The sequence below is a fragment of the Dermacentor variabilis genome, chromosome 8 (assembly GCF_050947875.1).
Source record: "Dermacentor variabilis isolate Ectoservices chromosome 8, ASM5094787v1, whole genome shotgun sequence".
In the NCBI taxonomy this organism is placed as follows: domain Eukaryota; kingdom Metazoa; phylum Arthropoda; class Arachnida; order Ixodida; family Ixodidae; genus Dermacentor; species Dermacentor variabilis.
This window is the reverse complement of record NC_134575.1, coordinates 39,370,797-39,389,301: the sequence shown is the minus strand read 5'-3', so window position 1 is coordinate 39,389,301 and position 18,505 is coordinate 39,370,797. Positions and strand designations below refer to the sequence as shown.

Below are 18,505 nucleotides of genomic sequence, written 5' to 3'. Positions count from 1 at the left end.
TGGCCGACACTTCGTGTCGTTCACCTAGTCACCACCTACGATATCCTCAGAGAGATTTGCCGATTTGCTGAAAGATTTGCAGCCCGCGGGATTGCCGAAAAAAAAAAGGTCTGAGCGGAGTACTGGAGCACCGGAGGCATAAACGACAGCTGCAACGATAGTAGTGACATCGCTCGGTGGTTTCTTAAGCCATAAGCAGTCAGAAAGGTTACTGTGCTTCCTTTCGTCCTATAGTGAAATAGAAAGACCCACTACGCATTCATAATCATGGGACTCCCAACATTTTTACGCTACCCACTAAGTTATTTACAGCATGTCATTGCAATTACAGTTCTTTGCGCTGTCGGCAAACCAGAAGTCGCAACATCGTGCCTCCAGTGCTGCTGTTGACTTCTACGTCTCTGTCAGTCCTTAAACGGCAATACAACAAGCGCCAACACATTAAGCCAACATGATGGTACAAATCGCATAGGCTAAAATCTTTATTCACGGAACCAATGCCGCATCTTTGCATGCGCCATCGTCGTTACTCGGCACCTCAAGGTCTGGGTGCACGCCCGAGGTCACGTGACGTGACTTTGCGCGGAATCAACGGGACGACCGCCCTGGCGATGACGTCATCTTCCAGAAGTGGACACAAGGCCGTTGCTTCGCCCAGGCGACGCTAGAGGGCCACGCTCTTCCCCGCATCGGTGGCGATGCGGCTGGTAATTTCAATGGAAGAGGTACATCTGCGTGAAGTGCGACACTTCTTGGGTGAACGAAGGCGGGTAGTTGTATATCAGGGCCTTGCGTTCCTCTTGCGCGTCCTGGAAGCGATGGCCGTTCAAACGGGCTGCAAAATTGAGAGATCGCGGTGACGACATTTCGCGCTGCGAGCTTCAGTTCAACGCATTTGAAATGCGGCTGCTAGGCAGCGGCGGCTGAACCGATGATGGAGACTTTACGGGTTGTCCTCTCGATCCCGAGGCATAGAAAGCCACCTGGCCGTATTCAGCGCACGGCGACCATCTTAACCTCTGTTCCGATCCTGGCTGAGTTAGTGTCTCATTGATTGAATTATTCATTCATTCATTCATTCATTCATTCATTCATTCATTCATTCATTCATTCATTCATTGAGCTTCGGTTTGGCGCATCAGGAATATAGCTGATAAGCAGGGGTGAGTATTATTAGAGAGTCTTACGGTGAAGTCCCCAAATCCCAGCGTAGACAGTCACCACATTGAGCCCTGTCTCAATCCTGATTGGCTGATTTATTTATTTATTTATTTATTTATTTATTTATTTATTTATTTATTTATTTATTTATTTTAAGACGGAATGTGGCTCCAGATTAATTGTGGCTACGCACGGTTCACTAACATGCACTCAAACCCCTATTCAGAAGCAGTTCTGCAGTCCATCCCCATCACAATGCTGCCAACTTGACAGCGAGTCGAACCCGCAACTTCCCATTCGGCGTCACGCCACCGCCACTCACTGAGACACCGCGGCGTGTGCCATCTGATTGCGCCGTTCGTCACCATCTCTGACGAACCAGCTCGCCCGACAAAAATCAGTCGTGCCTCCACGCTTCGAGTCAGCGAGGAGGAGGCGCATCGCAGTCGCACCTTGCTCCACGAAGAAGTTGGCCAGGTACTGCGAGAACAGTGCGGTGTCCTTGTTGTGGTACAGGTGGCGCCGCCCGGGACTGCTGGTGCCCCACTCGAACACCGCCATCTCCGGATGGAACTGGACGGCGAACACCGGGGCCGAGATGGCTGCGAGCATAGAGTTTCTCACTATTACCTAGAGGGAAATCTGGCGCTGCTGCGCTGTGGTATGCATGGGAATGCCGGTATATTGTGACTTCGGATTGACATCGTTCTCGGAGAGACAGGACACCTTGAAGACGCGCCTGGCAAGTACCGTTCCGTCTGTCATAATGATTCATTTTCTACTAAAACAGCGCGTAAAAAGCTATTTTAGCTTTATTATTACGCGAAAACATGTTTTGTTTAACTATGAAAACTTGCTATTGCGTGTACGGCTATATGTTACGTAAAAAATATCAGCGGGCCGCTAAAGTTGGAGGACAGACGACAAGGTTCGCGCTCGCTCTGAAATAGTTGGTCCTCTGTTCTTGCTTTTCTCCGCTTGATCATGCATTGTGGGTGAGTAAAGATGTAATATGCATGAATGGAAACATTCCATTAGGATTTTACTTTGAGAGCGCGTTATTTATGTAGCCATATCCACGTTTTAGACGAAGCCTCTAAAAACATCAGCCAACACGAGCCTCGCAGACACATATACCGTCATTCCCATGACGGCACGGTGCCCCCTTAAGAAACTCCCATAGACGGTGGCGCCAGATTTCCCTCTAGGTATTATAGTGAGAAACTCTATGGCTGCGAGTATGGCGCGAGCTGAAGCATAAGGACTCCTTTGAAGTCGTTGTTTTTTTAAGCACGATATAGCAAGCTATAGACTTCACGTTTGCCTTGATATGTGAAGCCGCTTTTGCGTGTCATACGCGCCTCCGAGATTCCTGGTCACGCAATTTTTTTTTTTTTTGCTTCCGGGTGGAAAGTTACGCGTAGTGTCTGCAGGTGAGACACACCGCCTGACTGCACCAACACGTCAACGATGGCACTCGGTAACGCATGATAATAATACACACATGGCGCACGCATGCACGTGTGTGCGTGCGTGTTTTGTGTGCGTGTGCACGCGCCTGTTTGTAACGCTCCTCTATCGGGTGCACTACACCTACGCCCCCTAGTATGACATACCAACAAGCCTAAAATGCAATCCCAGTTCCCTGAAGAAGTGGACCGTACTACGATACGTTCATTTCAGGGATCGCCAGCCGCTTGTGCGCAGGCGCGAGTAAGAGCGGGCGCGAGAAAGAAAATCTGGGGGCTCCTTGAGTATAGTGCCTAGGCACAACGGAGGAGGTTTCTTGGCGCGCGTTGTTGGCGTTTGTCCCTAGGCGTGCAGGCATTGAGGAGTGGGGTCGAGCCTGCGCTCGGACGCTGGCTGCCGGCGCGGTGAAATAGGGGAATCAGCGGACACTGACGCCCCATTTGGCGACCGCTGTTTCAGACAGACTGTCTCGCACCTGTGGCGCTCGTGCTAAGGTTAGTCGTGCAGGACCATAGCTTTCTCGCGCCTTACGGCGATGTACCTTGGAAGAAGTGACACCACAGATGTTTCCGTGAGAGCAGTAGAGACTGTATTTCAGGCCGGGCCGCATATGTTGAAAATCTAGAAGTCAGAGCGCCTTAGCAACCGCGTTTGAACGCAAGTGGCTGAAAGGCCGCCGGTGACGCGAGACGCCCCTGCAACCGCTATGAGAATACGTCGCGATACCCTAACGCCTCTTACGTTAACCTAAACAAACGAGGCCGAGACGAAAAGACAATAATCCTCACGGCGTAACCGCTGCGTGAATACGCCGCGCCACCTTAACGCCTTTTACACTAACCTAACCTAACGTTAACCTGACCTAACGTAACCGAGACGCATACACAAAAATCCGCACGGCTTAACCGCTGTGAGAATACGCCGCGCCGCCCTAACGCATTTTACGCTAACGTAAGCTTATATAAGGTAACCTAAGCTAACCTAACCTAACGGGGGTGAGACGCAAAGCCAATAATCCTCCCTGCGTGACATCGGGCAGTGGCGTTAAACCGCGGTTGCTAAGGCGCTGTGCGTTTATTTCAGTCAAAGGGGACAACTCAAGAATGCCCTGAAATGTCACGGACAGCAGCATACGAAAAGCCTAGCAAGAGAGAAGATACTGCACCAGGAGAGTAGGCCGTGCCTCTACTACGGCCCCTACTGCTCCCCTGGAAAAATCTGTGATGTTTTTTGAAGGTAAAGCACCGTAAGAAGCAAGAAATCTTTAATCCGGCATGACTGACTTAGCACCAGCGCCGCAGGCGCGACAAAGTATGTCCGACGTACCTTGAGACACAGCGATCACCAAATGGTGGGGCGTCCGTGCCCACTGCCTCACCGCGCCGGCAGCCAGCGTCGGAACGTAAACAAACTCGACCCCATTCTGCATTACCGGGATGTCTATAGGCGACAAACGCATACAACACGCGATAAGAAACCTCCTCCGTAGTGCCTAGGCATAGTCATATATTCAAGCGCCAAAAGCCCCCAGATTTTCTCTCTCGCACCCACTGTTACTCGCGCTTGCGCACAAAAGGCTGGCGATCCCTCAAATGAACGTCTCGTGACCGTATTGTGTAGGGTCCCTACAGGTGGTCACTGCGCCGTCAACCACAATACCTTACCTCGGTAGTTCACCCACCTTCCAAGCTCGAGACGAATTTCACGCCTCGTAGGTCGCTGTTCGTAGACAAAATTTTGAAGAACCTGTCCAGCTTGGAGGCCTTGAAGGCCTGTATTGCAAATAAATAAAGAAAGAAAGGAATGTACCGCTTGGAGGCCTTGAAGGTCTATATTGCAAATACATAAAGAAATGTCCAGCTTGGGGGCCTTGAAGGCCTGGATTGCAAATGCATAAATAAAGGAATAAAAGTAAGAAAGAAAGAAAGAACGTCGCAACGAGTATTTTCTTTTCTTTCGCCGCACATTCTCGTGCTCGCAATGGCGACTGAAAATATGCTATATGTTCGGGCGCGCGTTCACAGATGCTGCAACGAGTACGAACCTTCAACGTGAGGCACCAGTAGTGGGCGTTGTAAGTCACCGGCTTGGAGCTGAGTACTTTCTCCAGGCGCTGCGGAAGACTGCGGAACAGCCGGGCACTGCGGAAATCTTCGGTTTCCGGTAGGGACACAAACCGAGAATAAAGAAAGAAACCACAGATTCGTGCGTCAGATACATCGATCAGCGAAAGTCCGAGTGTCTGGTAATGCTAGGGGGCAAACATTTGTGTCAGGAATTATGTCTCGCAGGGCGCCCACCGTGCCAACAGCCGTAACACTCCCGCGGTGTAGTATCCCTGCAAACCACCGTCCCCGAGCATGTGATGGAGGGAGGCGCTGAACAACTTCCCAAGGCACTTGTAAGCTGTGTGTGCGTGTGTGTGTGTGCGTGTGTGTGTGTACGTGTGCGTGCGTGCGTGCGTGCGCGCGCGCGCGTGTGTGTGTGTGTGTGTGTGTGTGTGTGTGTGTGTGTGTGTGTGTGTGTGTGTGTGTGTGTGTGTGTGTGTGTGTGTGTGTGTGTGTGTTTGTGTGTGTGTGTGTGTGCTTATGCGTACTTTTATGAGTGCGCCGCTCTCCCTGAGCACTTGTGCTCGAGCGTGTGTGTGTGTTAATGCGCGTGTCCTCAGAGTACGTGCGTGTGCCATGATATCTTCCTGCTTTCTCCGTTGAGCGAGACTGCTTGAGCAATCGGCGCCCATGGTGTACGTACCCCTGGTGAAGTTGAGCGGCATGCCGACGCCCTGGGCCTGGCACTTCGTGAGCACCTGTTCGCCGCCCACAGCGACTCGCGCCAGAAGCTCAAAGCCGAGACAGGTTCCCCACAGGGGGAAGTTCGTCCCGTTCCGGTACGCCTGGGGGAGCACGGTGTGATTGATTGATTGATTGATTGATTGATTGATTGATTGATTGATTGATTGATTGATTGATTGATTGATTGATTGATTGATTGATTGATTGATTGATTGCAACTGGCGCGAGAAGCTTGCGCTGTGGTGTGAGGGAGGCCCGAACTAGACCATTTTGCCATGGAAGGAGGACGGGTTGAGTGAGTGAGTGAGTGAGGGAGTGAGCAAGTGGGTGAGTGAGTGAGTAAGTGAGTGTGTGAGTGAGTGAGTGAGTGAGTGAGTGAGTGAGTGAGTGAGTGAGTGAGTGAGTGAGTGAGTGAGTGAGTGAGTGAGTGAGTGAGTGAGTGAGTGAGTGAGTGAGTGAGTGAGTGAGTGATCGGAAGATCTAACTTACCTCCATCGCCAGATCATAGAGAATGGTGCCAGCTCTGCCGTAGCTTGAGTTTAGGGCGTCCACGTCGCCGCCGGGAAGCAAAATGCTGTGGATTAGGATAAAAATGTGACGTCGAAAAGCAAGCACCACCAAATCGCGAGTTTAAGAGCACAACGCCTTGCGCGTGCTGCGCTCGCTATTTACACGTTCAAACGTTAACACGAAATCATAGATGAACATTGCCTGTATTATCCAGCGAAGCCTAACAGTACAAAAAAAGTATTGTCGCAGAAAACATCTAAGATTATTGACAAGGAAACTGATAGCGTTTCTCGTGAAACGTTTTTTTTTTTTCGGGGTTTTTCCGCGCATCTCCGCTGCCATCGGTGAATCTCAAATATTTACAGGCACACTAGCACACAGATGAAATGGCAATCTCGCTGCCAACCACAATGCCGAATGATACCACGACGCAGTACGTCTCGTAATCACTGCGCCTCAGTTGAAACTCCGTAGCAACTTCCACTATCCCTACAACGTCCTGGGGACGTATTCCACGGCGACCGCTTACGGCGATAGCATCGCCTCTCGGCCGTCAGGCGCGCGCCTATTGGTCGGTCGATCAAAAAATTGGACGAGCTGATTGGCTGGTTGAGCACTACGTCACGCGAAGGCGAACAGTATCACCGAAGTGATCGCCGCAGAATACGTCCCCCTGGCTGCATCATGGTTGGAATAAGCTGCCCCATCTAGCTGCCACGCTCGACGTGAAGTAGTCTCTTGCGACATGGGACACTATTTCTTTAATATGTTAATAATATTTGGGGTTTTACGTGCCAAAACCACTTTTTGATTATGAGGCACGCCGTAGTGGAGGACTCCGGAAATTTTGACCACCTGGGGTTCTTTAACGTGCACCTAAATCTAAGCACACGGGTGTTTTCGCATTTCGCCCCCATCGAAATGCGGCCGCCGTGGCCGGGATTCGATCCCGCGACCTCGTGCTCAGCAGCCCAACACCATAGCCACTGAGCAACCACGGCGGGTTTCTTTAATATGTTGAAGGCTAGTTACTACTCAGTCGCGTTGGCACATCCTTTCGTGGGCATAGGCCAAGAGTGGGCACATACATACCCTATCACACACGCACTGACGATTGGACACGTGCCCATGGATCCGAGCTGTCTGCTGGGCCAGATAGCAGCGCCAGCAGCAAGTGCTCTATGCGGGAAACATACCTAGTGGACCCGTGTTGTCCGCTCGGCGGGACAGCATTCAGCACATACTTATAGCGGCCCGAGCTAGTAGACAACTTAGGTCCCTGGGTATGTGACGCTTTTTTATTTTTTTTTTATTATTTCATTTATTTAGATCGTCCAACCGCATAATGTGACCGAAGTAGAAAAAAAAAGCTATCACAGGGCTCGACGTGGTATGAGGTAAATAAATGCGACGAGCATACAGACTACGTCGGGTTTCAAACGGATAAACAGTGTCTTGAAAGCTGAGTGTTTGTGATTCATAATTGTATAACTTCAAATTGTATTGTATTACTTGTATTAATTTGTGATGTGTGGTGCGCGACGTGGTGCGGGGCTCGGGACGGTCGAGAGCAGACGACGCGGAGTGCACGCGCGCCGAGCTGGAAGGAGGAAAAACGACGACGCCGAAGAGCGCCCGGCACGTGAACGCGCGGCGCAGGAAAAACAACAAAAGAAAAAGCAACCAATGAGAAAAGACCACGGGTCGTCGGGCAGCCAATCAGTAAATGCCAAATCGGCCAGACCACGACAAAAAGCGTGGTGCGCTGGCAGAACGGGGGCGACACGCAAGAGGACACGCAGGGAGACGCCGGGGAGACGCCAGGATCGTCCCAGGAAACGACGCCAGGAGGAGGTAACCACCGGAGCGGGCGTTGAAGACGGGCCGTCGGGTTCCGGACCCGAGCCCACCAGGACTTCACCCGCCCGGGGCCTCCTGCCAACCTGTTCCTGTGCGTCGCCCGTCTACCTGAGCGTGCCGTCGGCTCCTCAAGGCCGGTGAGCTTTTGCGCCAGTGGGCAGGACGGGAACAGTCGGGCTTCGGGCCCGAGTTCTACGCCAGCTGCCCGGCCAGAACGCCACCCCCGTCTGCCGTGCCGCCTGCTGCCCGAGGCCGGCGTTCGAGCTTCCGTGCCCGTGGGCGAGAGGGGAGCAGTCGGGCTACGGGCCCGAGCTCTCTGCCCGGCCAGAACGCCGCCGCCGTCCACTCCTGCCACAAAGCCGTCAGCGTTACCTCGCCTCGCCAGAGCTGGCGCGCTCCCGGCGCCCGGTCGGTCAGCCTACGCCGCAACCTTTGGTGAGACCGGCGCCACCCCTCCTGCCAGCTTGTCGCCGCGTTGCCGTGTCGAGACTGCGACGCGTCCCCGCCCTTGTGGGCACGCCCAGACTCGCGCCCTCGTTAACCTCGTTAAAGCACTAAGTGTGTTCTTGTTTTCTTGAGTGTGTAATTTAAGCATGTTTTCTGTTTCTTTTTATTTGCTTTATGCTTCTTTTGTGTGTGATTAAAAGTCTTTGTGTGTGTGTCCAAACCAACGGCTTCGTCCTCAATTGGGTTCTCGGAGGCTCCGCCTAAGAGAACCGCTAAAACATTGAGTACCCGAACCTTTGCCCCCATAAGTGGGTCATCACATAATTGTATTGCAATTGTAATTGTATTAATTGCATAACTTCAAATTGCATAACATAATTTGTATAACGACGTCTGAATATGGAATGAGTTTTATCTTTTTGTATGCGTGGATTTCAGTGAGTGCTGATCATAACTCATATATATTATATAATTTGCTGGCTGATACGTGAAGTAGCCAGTGCGGGGCCCTACGGCCTTGTCAAGCTGCAATGCGACAGCTTTTTCTGTAGGCCTCCGGCGTCGTGTTTTTTCGGATGCAAATAAAGTTATTATTATTATTATTATTATTACAAACGGAATAACGTAACGTCAACAGGTTCTCTGGTGACGTCGGTAGGGAAACAGAGCCGAATAGGCCAGGGAGCGTCCTCGGCATCTAGGGTCCGCTATCCGGGATTTGGAGCTCTGTACCACGAAGAGAAATGTACGTATGTATGTAATGAACTCAATTCTGGGAGTTTTACGTGCCAAAACCGGCATTTGGTTATGGGGCACGCCGTGCTTGGGGTCTCCGAATTAATTTTGACCACCAGGGGATCTCTAACGTGCCCCCAATGCGCGGGACAGGGGCGTTTTTGCATTTCGCGCCCCATCGAAATGCGGCCGCGGCGGCCGGGGTTCGATCCCGCGATCTCTTGCTTTGCAGCTCAATACCACAACCACTAAGCCACCGTATGTATGTATGTATGTATGTATGTATGTATGTATGTATGTATGTATGTATGTATGTATGTATGTATGTATGTATGTATGTATGTATGTATGTATGTATGTATGTATGTATGTATGTATGTATGTATGTATGTATGTATGTATGTATGTATGCATGCATGCATGCATGCATGCATGTATGCATGTATGTATGTATGTATGTATGTATGTATGTATGCATGTATGTATGTATGTTGAGTTGAGTTGAGTTGGGTTTAGTGGCACATAAGCAGCTTAGGCTATCATGCGCCAAACACTAGGTATAGATTCTTTTTTAAAAATTGGGACACCTCAGTGAGTCCTTGTCTGGACAAGAGCCCGGAGAGTCCCAACAATTTAACTAAAGACCTCGGCCTTCTTCTCAGGGATGAGAAGGTGGATGAGGTGTTCTGTAGTATGTAGTTAAGCACTCTGCGAAGTTTTAAAGTTTTATGAGAACTCCTGCTTCTTTTAATAATCTAAAAACACATGATATATCAATAAGCGCTTCTTCTCCTAAAATCAAAGCTGGGTGAAAAGGGATGTGTTCTTTGTAAAATATGGTAAAAAAACGTCTTCCTCAGTGGTTCAAGTTTTCTGCATGAAAATAGGATATGGTTTACTGTTAGTTCATCTCCACATAGTTCACATTGGGGTTTGTCTTGCTTTGTTAGAATGAAGTTGTGTGTTAGGTGTGTGTGTCCTATGCGAAGACGGCACAGAATCACTTCTTTGAAACGTTCCTGGTGTGTGCAAGATTTCCATTCCCCTAACACGGGTTTCAACAGGTGTAATTTGTTGTTTACTTCATTGTTCCAAGCAGACTGCCATTTCTTTCTTAGTTTATAATGTATTAACTTCATGCAGTCGTTAGGAGGTATCTTTACTTTTGTGATTTCTTTGTGATTTCTATGTATGTGCATGTATGTATGTATGTATGTATGTATGTATGTATGTATGTATGTATGTATGTATGTGTGTGTGTGTGTGTGTGTGTATGTATGTATGTATGTATGTATGTATGTATGTATGTATGTATGTATGTATGTATGTATGTATGTATGTATGTATGTATGTATGTATGTATGTATGTATGTATGTATGTATGTATGTATGTATATAACACTTCTGCCTTGCGTTTTTCCACCTTCATGCATTACCCCTCTAGGAAACCCTTCAAGGTAAAATAAATAAATGATGATGAGGATCATGATTATAAAGATGTACACATCATAAGTCATGGGAGCTAAAACTAGTGACGTCACGAAACGCTGCGGAAGATAAATGAAAGCGGGAAGAAGGCTCAAATCGCCGCCATATTGGAAGTCGCGAATACAGGGCGACCGTCCACTCCCTCTGCAATTGTTTTGCACGCGTAGATACAAAACCCAGTCCGGAGAGCGTTTGACAGCGCCATTCAGGGCCCTGGCGGCAGACTCGGAACGTTCATTTGAAACCCAACGCTCCGCAGCGCGTGGGGTCACGTTATTTCCCCACATTTAGTTATCAAGGTTGCTCGACACATTTATATACTCACCCATTCACGGAATTGAAGATCTTGACGTAGTAGCTCCGTTCACGCTCTACGCTGAAACGATCGGAAAAAACATTGTGGCGAGGGGGTATGCACATTAGAAGAAACATTATGACACATCAACGGCTTTTGAAGACGGAAAGGCGGGCGTAGTTGTGAGCGGACATTTCGCTTGTAACACAGCGTCTGGTCCTTCAGCACAAGTTTATGAGCATCAGTCGCAGCATTGGCGGTAAGAATACAGGAGGTCTCCAGCATGAAGCTTCGTAAAGTCTTAATAAGTTGTCCAAGGCAATTAGGATGCAAGACGTCGCGCGCGTGATTCATTTCGCTTGCAAAGAGTGTGCACGTGTTTGTATATATGTACTTTTTGTGTGTATGTAGAGCTTAGCGTTATAGATTTCAATAAAAAGAACGTACGCCAATGTTTCCTTCATTCCTCCTCCCCCCCATTTTTTAGTAATTTGGTTAAAGCCAAGCAAGCACGAAATACTTGCAATATATACTTCGAATTTGTATGCTTTACAACTCGCGATAAACATCAGCTTGAGCGTGATAAATCATAGCTTGAAAGAGCGTAGGTTAGGGCGTGTTGGTATTCCACAACTGAGGTTTTTTTTTTTAGCGCACGAAAAGGGACGAGAGACAGTGGCAAGACGCGGACACAGCGCTAACTTCCAACAATTGTTTTATTCCACGAAGCGGTACACAAGTGTACCGTTTTCGTGCGCTAAAAAACCTCAGTTACGAAATCATAGCTATCATTGCGAATAAAACCGCTAGACACAGGACGGAGAGAGACGGCAGCACAGGGCAGTTATTGTCGGTTGTTGTCGACTCCCTCCGTCCCGTGTGTGCAGCAGTGTTATTCACAATGTCTCACCAACCGGCCTACAACTTTAACATAGCTACAACGGCGCACTGAGCTCTCTCGAACGCGAAAATTCCTTCTCGGATGGACAAACGTACGTGGGGAACTAAAGCCCCTTAAACTTCGTAAAGTAGTGCCACGCTTTGAAGAATGCCGCCTCCTCCTCGCGCGCTCTGGCCGAGGCCGACGCCGCGTCGCTATTGGCCTAATAGCATCACGTGGGCCCGCGCGCCGTGCATCAGCGCCATTTTTGCTCCAGAAGCGTCTACGGAGTGGCGAGGAGTGCATGTTGGCGCCGTTGCTACGCTCGAGCAGTGTAGGCGGCGCCACGGTCGAGGAGGGAGCGTGAAAGAGAGGAGAAACGAGGAGGAGGGAAGGCGGAGGAGGAGAGCGTCACTACTTTACGAAGTTTAAGGGGCTCTATGGGGAACAAACATTACGAAACAAGAAAAAAGAACATTTCAACAGGAAGAGACACAGTTGGATTTCATTCACAAAATTCCTAATCAACGTTGTATACGTGTGGCGAGGAGACACAAGGCAACTCTCTTTTACTTTATCATTAACAGTAAATGCCTCCTTATCAGCAGCCGCTACAGAAGAGGGCGTTCACGCCGCTATCGAATGTGATGCGATGCAGCTATTCGAGGCGTGCATGCAAAGTTCAATTGCTGCAACACGGCTACGATGACACGTCGTGTCGCTTTGCTTGTCAACGTTTTGTCTGAATTCGCGTGGCGCGTTGTTTGCCAGATGCGTGTTCCATCGTTGCTCAACGCCCTCAGTCAAAGATAGCCAGTTGCAACCGCCAGGTAACTGCTCACTTCAGCTGCCTCTGTGCGGCTGTGCCGGCCAACGTGCTTAGTTATTAGCGTCCGCGACCAGTGCAACCAGCAGCGCTCAACACCCACGAAGCTTTCCTCCGTCTGCGAAGAAAACGGTGTCCCGTGAATGGGCGCGAGTTTGGACACTTGTACGGCGGAACGTCTTGCTGCGTCGCTTTCCGCACAAAAAGGGCTCGAAACGCCCGCGTATAGTCGAATTTCGGGCCATTTGAACATACAGCTCCAGTGACAGAGGCCACAAACAAAACTGATTTCGAGCCTTTGACAGCAAAATGGCGTCACATCATTGTTGCTGTTGTTGTTGATCCGCCAAAAGTGTTCCCTCGTCCCATAGATGGCGCTAAGCCCGACGAACCGCCCGATGAGGCGCCATGTTTTGAACGTGTGGGCTTCTATGGAAGCTTCGCTACCAGACGTATTTACCTCGCATGCGTGCAGGAACGCCGCGCGCGAGGCTAAATTTAGCTTGTGTGCTGTGAATATATATATATATATATATATATATATATATATATATATATATATATATATATATATACGTGTCGACGTGTCTTCCAGGTCCTTTCACTAGGATGTGTCAGCGACATACATATTCATTTTACTAGCGACAAACGTTCCGCAAAGTGAGTTCAAGTAAAAAAGCCTTTAACCGCTTCGCCGCCGAGGAGACTACGTAACATTATACGTTACATAGCCGACCAATGGCTTTGTCGATGTTCTTACAATATGGGAGCCACTCTGGCGCCAGCTTGCTCGACGAATTTCACGTACGACGCGGCGATGTACGTCTGGTTCCGCACTCCGCATGCCTCATAGTTGCACACTTCTTGGGCCAGAATCCCTGCAACAAGATTCGCGCCAAACGAGACAGATTAAGCGCCCACCTTAGGTTAAAAACAAAAAGAAAAAATGTGGGGATTTTTCCACATGCCGAAACTACCATCTGACCATGAGGCACACCCGTATGCAGTAAGGAGCTCCGGATTAATTTTGACCGCGCCTACAGGCTTATTTAACGTGCACGAGCTAGTTAGTGCACGAGCTAGCAGGTTACACGAGCGCTTTTTTCTTTCTTCGTTTCACCCCAATCGAAATGCGGCTTCCTATGCTGGGATCGAACCCGTAACCTCGATCTCAGTAGCGCAGCGCTATATAGTTACGAAGCCATACCACGGCGGGTTAGGTTAAAAATAGTCACGTATAACAGAGGGTCTATAGCCTGCGCGTGAACGCATTAGAGTCTACGGAATGCCGGAAGGCCCCAAGGTCCCAGACGCGCCCAGCAACGCTTGTCGCACCGTCTTGTGTCGCTGACATCAACTAGAGGGCACAGAATAATAACTGCAGAGGAAAACGTCCCAAAGGCTAGGAAAGAAAAGACTTTCCAAAGTCGCGGCGTAGGAGTTCAAGATAAAACAAAGCGATGTTGCGGCACTTGCCTATCTGGAGACCGTGTCCTTAAACTTCCTTTAAGGCCTGATTAGGGGACTCATCGTGATTGGTCTGCGCACGCACTCACCAATTACTGGCCGGGAAGTCGCCAGGACGCCCGCCACGAGAGCCGCCAGAACTGCGGAAGCCAGAACGAGCGACCGCTGGAGGGGCATGACGATCTCGATGTTCTTACGGGCCTGTTGCGCACGGCTGAAAAAAAAACGGAAAGCAATTTGCCTGCTTAGCTTCGAGACAGTCGTCTCGAAGCTAACACAAAGCATCGGTACAGCGACCCCCCCAAAAAAAATTCACCCACGATTACGATACTCCCTAATGCGAAACTTGAGCACAGCTCTATGCGTGTGTTCACCATATATTGGCTGGCGCTGACAATATGTCTTGTGCGACACGTTGCAAACGGAGCCAAGTGTGGCGCGACTGCCTCGCTAATCGGGAGGACCGCGAGAGGCAGCGCGTGGGCGAAGCGTGGGGCGCGATTCGCAGCACCCGCCGCAGAGCGGACCTCCCAGACGACGGCGCGCTAACTCTGGCGCCATCTCGTAGCCACCGTCGCCGCCCAGCCCGTCTTGCGCGGCATCGCGCTTTCCTTCTCACGCCTTCGCCATACCCTCCTCCTGCGCTTTCCTCCTCGCGCTCTCTTCGCCATCGCGAACTTTCATCTCCCGCTGAGCTCGGCGTTCGCTCTCATCCTTCGCTGTGCTCGTTCGCTCGGTGATGAGGGACAATGCTGACGCTCCCCACAGGAACGGGTGGCCAAGAGCTGCGCTCTAGAAACTAATTAAATTGCGGGGTTTAATGGCTCTAGCCGGCGCAGTTTGTGTTACTAAGGACGCCGGAGTGTGTGGGGCTCCAAATTATTTTTTTACCGCCTATGCTATAATTCAACGAGCACCCAAATATAGGTGCACGAGCGCGTTCTTGAGTTACTTCGTGATATAAATGCCACCACCGGTACTCGAACCCGAGGAACCATGTTCTTAGTCATCGCAATGGGTATCATGGGTGATGCGTTGTATTAAACTAGCGGATTCAACTGGGCTTGCTGCCTCGGGCATCACAGTCATTACTGCGCAGTGCGTAACATGCTTAACCCCGCCCCTTACAGCACGATTTTTAATGCGTTAGCATTAGGAGTGTCGAAGCGGCAAAAAAGTGTATGTGTGAGGTGTGGGGGAAACCGGCCACGTGGTAGAGGTAGAGAGCGGACGGGAGAGCTTAGAAGAACGTGAATGATATATATATATATATATATATATATATATATATATATATATATATATATATATATATATAAAATTAGCGGCCGCAGCATCGGCGTCGCACGAGTTACGTAGACGCTCACGTCCACACGTGGCACGAGCGGCTGGCACGCTCCGGCAGGGGTAGCGTTCCGAAGGAGATTATTAAATAAAGTGCTACAGCGCGTTCGGCAGTGAATTACTCGCCGTTTACCTGGCTATCAGACATTTTCGCCGTTTCCTAGAAGGCCATGCACTCACTGTCTTGACTGACCACAAGCACCTTGTGCAGGCAACGAATCCTTCGGCGTCCTGTTACTCGCCCCGCGAGATTCGACACGTTTCCTGCATCTCCCGAGTTTACAACAACGTTCCGCCACATCAAGGGCACCGACAACGTTCCAGCCGACTTTTCTGAGTCGTGTCAATGCCGTTTCCACGTTGACGTCGGAATCTTTCACCATCGAGGCCGACTTACTCGCCAGTCAACAGCGTGACGACACTAAACTTCGTACACTCCGGGATTCGTCAACGTCCCTGAAATTGGAGGACGTCGTTGTGACCCCAGATGGCACACCCGTCGTCTGCGACACTTCTAACGACACACCTAGACCACACATTCCTGCATCCCTTCTCAGACGCCTATTCGAAACCGCGCACAACCTGTCGCATCCTGGCATATGCGCGACACAGAAGCTTCTTTCCAGTCGCTTCGTTTGACCTCGCCTAAACGCGCAAGTTCGCGATTGGGTTCGCTATACTGTTTGTCGTGTCAACGCTCTTAAGATCCAGCGTCACCCCATTCCGCCTGCCAAGCCTTTTCTTCCACCGGATGCTCGTTTTGACACCGTACACTTGGACCTCGTCGGCCCTCTCCCACCTTCTAAAGGTTACTGCTACATACTGACATGCATCGACCGCTACACACGGTGGCCAGAAGCTACACCTATATCTGACATCTGAGCGCCCACTGTTGCAGCAGCCTTCTGTAAAAAAATGGCAGGTTGCAATTTCACATATTAAGCTAAAGCTGTCGCGTAGTGATACACCATGCAGTTGCTGATGCTTTTTGTGAACATGCACAAAGACGTTTTCGATTGCAGAAACGCTTGTGAAAAAAAAAATCAGGATAGTTAAAGGAACTTCAAGCATACATATATATATATATATATATATATATATATATATATATATATATATATATATATATATATATATATATATATATATATATATATATATATAGGACTCATTGGACCAGGCAAGGATTAAAGACAAATCGCCATGCTGGAGCTTGGAGCTGCCGTTCTCCGGATAAAGGAACGCCAGTCCAATCATGGAGCCCATTTGCAAAACATGGGAGACTTTGGAAATAGAGAAAGTCAAAGCTCGCGACTTACGTCAAGGACGAGTGAGAAGGCGGGAAAGCGACCGAGATGTCGAAGCGACGTTCTCGGAAGTTTATCGGCGACCCTCCGCGTGGACGCGATCCGAAGTCACACGGGATCCGTCGCCCTCGCCGCTCGGATCCTATCGGCCGTCAACGGCTGCAATCGGAGCAGACGATAAGACACCGACAGCGCTCGAGTGGCAGACAACGTGGCAAATAACCGATCAAAAACAAAAACAGATCGATATACAGCTTTTCGGTTGTCCGCGGACGTTGTCCCCCTGTATACTTTTCTTTTTGTTCGTCAGCATTGTCTACGAAATGCGCATGTAAACATCATATAAGTCTACATGTAAGGCGATGAGCAAAACGAGAGCAAGGTGAAAGCAGGTGCCAAGGTTTCGACAAGTGGAGTTGTCTTTCTTCAAAGAAAAAGTCCACTTGTCGAAATGTTGCCCCCTGATTTTTATCTTGTTCTCGTTTTGCGCATCGTCTTGAATTTCCGTCTCCCGCATTGCTCGTGTTTTCCCTGGAAGTCTGCATTTGGACATTTAATGGCATGCGTGTCAAATTTTACCGAGAGGTTCCGTAAGCCATGCCAATAATTTCGCATCCTTTCCGACAATTATCCGGAATCTATGGATTCCATATGAATTATCTGTCATTTCCGCAAGAATAGTAACGAAAACATATATGAAATTATCGGAGCGCACGTGGAACGTTTCATTACGGATATATTTAGGCGTAATATAAGTCTACATTATAAATTTAATGAGATGTGCGCAAAGTGTCTGCGTAGACGTTCCACACGTTTATAAATACTCAAACGTACCTGCTCCATGAACACCTCGAGAGAGGCCTTCGACGTGAGCCCGAGAAAACGCTGCCGACTGTCCAGAAGAGTACACACACTCGCCCCCAGAAGTTTACGGACCACGGGATCTCAGAACAAAACGTTCAGTCTCCGAGCAGCCCATAACACTAGTCAGTAAACACCGAACACCACAATGTTTTTCACATATACGAGTATATAGAGGCTGTAAATGCGAATAGTTAAGGCTCCTTTGTGAGGCTGGGCAGATATTCAGCTTTTTCGTTTCTTCTTTTTTCTCAGGTCTCGTGCTCCATAAAATTTTGTAGTTGTTTGGACGTGTGTTTGCCAGGAAGAAACAGCCGTTCTACATGGGAATCTAGTCGTCACCATCGCTATAGGTATACACTGTCACTCTTCTCATGGCGGTATACTGAGGAAAGAACATTCATGGTGTTAAACTCGTGTTCCGTAAAATTTTTTGGTTGACTGTACGCCTGTTTGCCAGGAAGAAAAACCAGCTCTACATGCTCATTTAGTCCTCACCATCGCTATAGGTATACACTCGTCACTCTTCTCATGGCGGTATACCGAGGAACGAACATTCATGGCGTTAAATTCGTGTTCCGTAAATTTTTTTGGTTGACTGTACGCCTGTTTGCCAGGAAGAAACACCAGCTCTACATGCCCATTTAGTCGTCACGATCGCTATAGGTATACACTCGCCACTCTTCTGATGGCGGTATACCGAGGAAAGAACATTCATGGCGTTAAATTCGTGTTCCGTAAAATTTTTGGTTGACTGTACGCCTGTTTGCCAGAAAGAAACACCAGCTCTACATGCTCATTTAGTCGTCACCATCGCTATAGGTATACACTCGTCACTCTTCTCATGGCGGCATACCGAGGAAAGAACATTCATGGCGTTAAATTCGTGTTCCGTAAAAATTTTTGGTTGACTGTACGCCTGTTTGCCAGGAACAAACACCAGCTCTACATGCTCATTTAGTCGTCATCATCGCTATAGGTATACACTCGTCACTCTTTTCATGGCAGTATAGCGAGGAAAGGACATTCACGGTGTTAAGTTTGTCGCAAAGTATATGCGAA

The 18,505-nt window shown here is 49.2% G+C and overlaps 1 protein-coding gene across 3 annotated transcripts; it reads right to left on the bottom strand.

Annotated features, from left to right (window-relative positions):
- Positions 1-464: 464 nt before the first annotated feature.
- Positions 465-18,114, bottom strand: LOC142590082 (gamma-glutamyl hydrolase-like). 3 transcript variants are annotated; one of them, XM_075701930.1, is made up of 10 exons: positions 16,595-18,114; positions 14,021-14,145; positions 13,225-13,342; positions 10,789-10,839; positions 5,913-5,997; positions 5,383-5,524; positions 4,676-4,782; positions 4,313-4,403; positions 1,614-1,763; positions 618-835 (listed from the first exon to the last, which is right to left on the bottom strand). In XM_075701930.1, the coding sequence occupies exons 2-10, from the start codon at positions 14,106-14,108 to the stop codon at positions 714-716; spliced, it is 954 nt and encodes a 317-aa protein (XP_075558045.1). In that variant the 5' UTR covers positions 14,109-14,145; positions 16,595-18,114; the 3' UTR covers positions 618-713. The 3 variants fall into 3 exon arrangements, with proteins under 3 accessions (XP_075558046.1, XP_075558047.1, XP_075558045.1); XM_075701931.1 differs by lacking the exons at positions 5,383-5,524; positions 5,913-5,997 and having other exon boundaries at positions 465-835; positions 16,595-18,112; XM_075701932.1 differs by lacking the exons at positions 5,383-5,524; positions 5,913-5,997; positions 10,789-10,839 and having other exon boundaries at positions 465-835; positions 16,595-18,113.
- Between the last annotated feature and the right edge of the window lie 391 nt (positions 18,115-18,505).

Bases quoted from the DNA above. Each gene is read 5' to 3' on its own strand.
- LOC142590082 (XM_075701930.1), bottom strand. From the start codon at position 14,108: ATGCCCCTCCAGCGGTCGCTCGTTCTGGCTTCCGCAGTTCTGGCGGCT. The intron at 5,998-10,788 runs GTGAGTATATAA...CCTAATCCACAG, and splicing joins ATCTTCAATTCCGTGAATGG to CATTTTGCTTCCCGGCGGCG. The intron at 4,404-4,675 runs GTTCGTACTCGT...TTTGCAATACAG, and splicing joins ACTGGTGCCTCACGTTGAAG to GCCTTCAAGGCCTCCAAGCT.